Below are 5,021 nucleotides of genomic sequence, written 5' to 3' on the forward strand. Positions count from 1 at the left end.
TATGACTTTGTCTGCGGTTTGAAAAATAATCTAGTCTGGCAGGTCATAAGATTTAACATTGTCATACGAGATGATTCGATGCTAAGATTATTATGTGTATAAAGTGTGGATTCACAGTGAGATAATATGATATGTACACATCTTTGAGTCTAAGTTAATACAAAAGACTTTCGAAAGTATAGTAAAGTGTCTGTGTATATTATAGAAGTCTGACATAAGAAATATGAATTATGAATTATTATAAACACTTGATTGCTTTTTAAAATACATGAAAATTGATGTTTGTATTTAAAGCTACATATTTATATTAGAATTTTAAAAATAGCTAGTTTATCATGTTGTTTGTGTCGTATTTGTTTTTCTTTATATTAATGATCGTGTATTTATATGAGAAACAAATAATATTTAGAGCTCCACTCTGAATTGTGGAGTATTTGATGTTTTGTTTGGATAATTTGTTTTAACATATGTAAATACTAAAATCCCTATAAAGAATGATATATTTTGAGACACTATATTGAAAATATTTATATATATATATATATATATTTATATGTTAATAAAATAATTATTTGTATTAGAAATATTAGAAAATCACATATATATTTAGAGTAATAACTATACAACCAATTATATAAACTAATTATATAAATCATTAACTAATTTATATATAAGGATATCATGGTACTTTTAAATTAAAAACTATTTATCTTATTAAACTAAATAACCTATTAAATATATTTTCCCCCTATTCTTCTTATATTTCATTTCAACTAAACAAGATGTATTTCTAACTTACACTACAAGAAAATCATGAAATAGAAACCAATTTTTAGATATCAAAATTTAGTTACAATAGTAACTAAATTAGATATTATTTTAGAAACTAAAAAAAAATTGGTTTCTAAATAAGTTTCTATTATTGTTAAATAGTTTCTAAATTGTTATCTAATTAGCAATCAAGGTTTTTGCTACCAAATTTAGAAACTAAATAATTGGTAGTTAAAATCTTGGTTGCTAATTAAATATCAATTTAAAAATTATTTAACAATAATAGAAACTAATTTAGAAATAAAAAAATTTCATGTCCCGTCTTTGTGCTACATAACTTTTTTTTGAAGTTATTTGATTTTATCTCATGAAATTGAGAAAAAAAAAGGAACTCTAATAGTTTATACGGGTTTAAACTAATTATTACAAAACATGAATTTAAACTAAAACACATGTTTGTCTTAAACTGTATTATTTTTATGTATAGGTTGATAATACGAACATGATACATATTTTAAGAAAGTGATATGGCAAATAATTAAATATATTTATATTTGAGACAAGACATGGATTATTCATGTTCTTGACAATCATGTCATGGTTCGTGCTCTTTACACGTATGGTGTGATTGTATGACTGTTGAGAATATATGTTTTTTTTTTAATGGGAAGAAGAAGAAGACGATGATGATTAGGTGCCTCATAGTTCCACACTCTTTCGTTCACTATTGAAGCATGTGAGAGTTGTGCAATATTCTAGAAACGCACAGCTTCTACGAAAGAAAACCACTTTAGTTTATTAAGATAAAACAAAAACTAACCAACCATTTCCATTCTCATCCATACCCATCATTATGAAATATGGAAAATGGAATCAAGATCGTTGAAAACCAAATGTAACTCCTATTTTAAATTGGATCTTCTTCTCACATGATTAGATTTTGCGGTGAAAACATAATAATTAAGCACTTATTCCAAATGCAAATCACCTAATACGCAATAACATTAACATGTATTAATTTAATTTAATTTAATTTTGAATTATATAGATTGCATAAGAGTGCTGACGATCTCATACCTATTTAATATAGTTAATTTGTTTGTGAAAACTTTTAATTACCGTGTAATTTGTCTTTTTTCACGTCGAGACTGCCAACGACTGCCAACTCGTGCGTGAGACTATATATTTTGGACTTTAAGCCTAACTCAACCCTATAAAGTCGGCTCATAAGGTTGAGGTTTGCACCCACTTATATACAATGAAAGACTCTAATCTCTAGTCGATGTGGGATCTCCAATATTTCTCATTCAATATCGATTATTCGAGATTTTCTAAGTATATCGATAAGCAACCAATTTAGTTACACAATCAGGCACATCATGACGTACAATATAATTTTAATAATTATATAAAAAATATTATATTTTTGAAGTTGAAGGTGAAATTGGAGAGGGAAAAAGTGTGATAATGAAGTTAAAATAAGAATGGTTATGGAAATAAAAAGTGTATTAGAATAGATTCATTTACCAAACAAGGAGCGTACTAGATTTCCCATATTCTCAAGTACACACATCTTTCACCAACCATCCTTTAACCTACGCCATCTCCCATTCGTCTTTCCCCTTACCCTACGTCACAGCCAGTCACTTTATCATCTCCCATAACCCCCAATATATAAGCCCCACTCCCTCACTCACTCACTCGCATTTCCACAACACCCTTCCCACTTTCTCTCTCCAACCGCACAAACTCCTCCACTTTCTCTCTCCTAGACAAACAGCGCGTATCCCCCACGCGCCGATGGGATTTCCGGTAGGGTATCCGGAAGTGCTGGTCCCCAAGCTCTTCCTCAACGCGCTCTCGCTCCTCGCGTGGCTCCGCTCGCTCGTCGCCGCGCTCTTCCGCCTCCTCCGCCTCTCCGACCTCCTCGACACCGACGCCGCCGCGCTCGCCTGGCCGCCGGAGTCCCCGCCGCAGCGCGCTCCCACTCTCTCAGCAGTCCTCATCCGCGAGTTTCTCCCCGTGGCAGCGTTCCGTGACCTCGACGGCGCCGGCGAATCCCTTCCATCGCCGACTGGATGCGCGGTGTGCCTGAGCGAGTTCTGCGCGGAGGAGGAGATCAGGTGCATGGCGAACTGCAAACACATGTTCCACCGCGCGTGCGTGGACCGTTGGATCGATCACGATCAGAAGACGTGTCCTCTGTGTAGGACACCGTTCGTCCCCGAGCACAAGGTGGAGGAGTATAACCAACGACTATGGGCAGCTTCTGGTGTTTCGCAGTTTTACCAAGACGATTACACTCCTTCCCTCTGATTTCTTTCTCCCTTTTTTTATTTTTTACCTTTTTTATTTATATATTTATCGTTACATATATCTTTTTTTCCTATATTCTGGGACTAGTGTAGTGAAATGTACATACCTAATTAAACAACAAATTACATGTATCAATAAAAATTGAAAAAATTTTGGATTGATTTTTCTATTTTCCCACCTTCTTATCACCCACTTTTCTTTATCATTGTTTTTTCTAATTTTTTAAAACTCAATTCTATATTATTTCCTTAGACTAAAATTTATCAAAATTACTAATTTTGTTGATCCTCTCTTTGATCTAGAAATCAGACTCATAAAAATGATTAACTTTTACTAAATTTAAGTTCACAAAATCAATAATAGAAACAGTCTCAGTAGAACAGAGTCAAAACCAGCTTAATTGCATTAATTATAACACTTCTAATCATTTTTATTATCCAATATTTGAATTATAATTATGTACTATATATGTTAAATTTGAGACAACGTATTATATTTTTATATTTTTCTATATTATTTTTACATTAAGGGTTAGTTAAGTTCTAGTTTCTTTTTCTGCTTCATATTTTTAGTTACATAATTTTTAGCTTATTTTCAATTTCAACACACAAGAAAAAATAGAAATAAAATATAAGTAAAAAGCCTTTAAGTTCATTAATTGGTTTATTAGATAGTATGATGCATAAAACTAATTTTGACAGTGTAGAAAACTAAATTCAAAAGGTTTTATAAGATTAATTTATTAGACAGAAAGATGTCATAACTTTTAAGATTTATTAATAACATTAATTTATAATAAGTGATTAATCGTAAGAGTAATTTTATAATTCTCAAAAGTGATTATTATGAAGATAAATAAATATATTATTTATTATATATTATAATTTAGATCTGGTACTGAAAATTATTTGTTTCCAAAACGTGACGTGACACGGTGGATTTCACTGACAAACGCTCCTAGACCGTTGAAATGAATCTTACAATAGATTATTTTACAATTTTCGAAAATTGCTATTGATTTATTAAGTTATCAAGAAAAAAAATCCTATATACACTAATTTTAATTTATGAATAATTATATTTTTTTAAAATATTTTAACAAACACCTCTTGTGATATTCGATAAAAGAAGAGTTCTTCCTAATTGGAGGCTTAGAAATTTGAATATTAATATATATAAGTGTGAAAAGGAAAAGATCTGTAAATATTATTTTATGTTTACTTGAAAACGAAAAAATTGTAGTTAATTGTTGACTTAATTGTCTTGTCGATTATTGTTGCAGTGGTTTTGTTTATGAACATGGGAGCAAGAAGGTTTTGGGGGACCAGATTTCCTTGTATTGTAGTTCAAGATAACAAGATAATATATCCTTTTAGCAATGATAATAAAAATAATTAACAAATCATTTTTACATTAAAAGTGGGCATCTTAATAAATTTTTAATAACTATGTATTGTTAGCATTAAAAACATGTGAATAATTGATTAAGAGCAATTTTTTATATGATTTTCAATAATGTACTAGTATAAAAAAATAATGAAAAAGTTGCATAGAGATATGATAATGTATATATATTTACAGAATTTTGAGAAAAATAAATAAATTTACATCCTATTTTAATATTTGCTATCATTGAAAGAGAAGCAAAGAAATAAAAAAAAAGATGTAAAAAAGTGAGAGAAAATAGTTATATATATAAAATGTTAATTAACATTATCCTTATTAACAACTTAAAATTTGTCGTATGCTAAGTTGAAAAATTAGAAAAGGAATGAATGAGTGGTATGATAGTGGTGCCCCAAACAGAAACTAATGATTGGTCTTCCAAAAACTGTTCCAACCACTAAAGCCATTTTTATTAATTACGATTATTACTTTTTCATATTGAGTTCGAATGTCTTAAATTAATGCCAAATTAATTTTTCATACTTTAC

The 5,021-nt window shown here is 29.8% G+C and overlaps 1 protein-coding gene across 1 annotated transcript; it reads left to right on the forward strand.

The window, feature by feature from the left end:
* The first annotated feature begins 2,305 nt into the window (after positions 1-2,305).
* Positions 2,306-3,248, forward strand: LOC137827014 (brassinosteroid-responsive RING protein 1). The gene has a single exon (XM_068633203.1). The coding sequence runs from the start codon at positions 2,572-2,574 to the stop codon at positions 3,085-3,087; it is 516 nt and encodes a 171-aa protein (XP_068489304.1). The 5' UTR covers positions 2,306-2,571; the 3' UTR covers positions 3,088-3,248.
* Positions 3,249-5,021: the final 1,773 nt, after the last annotated feature.

The sequence above is a fragment of the Phaseolus vulgaris genome, chromosome 8, assembly GCF_051622355.1.
Source record: "Phaseolus vulgaris cultivar YP4 chromosome 8, ASM5162235v1, whole genome shotgun sequence".
NCBI classification, from domain to species: domain Eukaryota; kingdom Viridiplantae; phylum Streptophyta; class Magnoliopsida; order Fabales; family Fabaceae; genus Phaseolus; species Phaseolus vulgaris.

Excerpts from the sequence above, each read along its gene's own strand:
- LOC137827014 (XM_068633203.1), top strand. The coding sequence starts at position 2,572 with ATGGGATTTCCGGTAGGGTATCCGGAAGTGCTGGTCCCCAAGCTCTTC.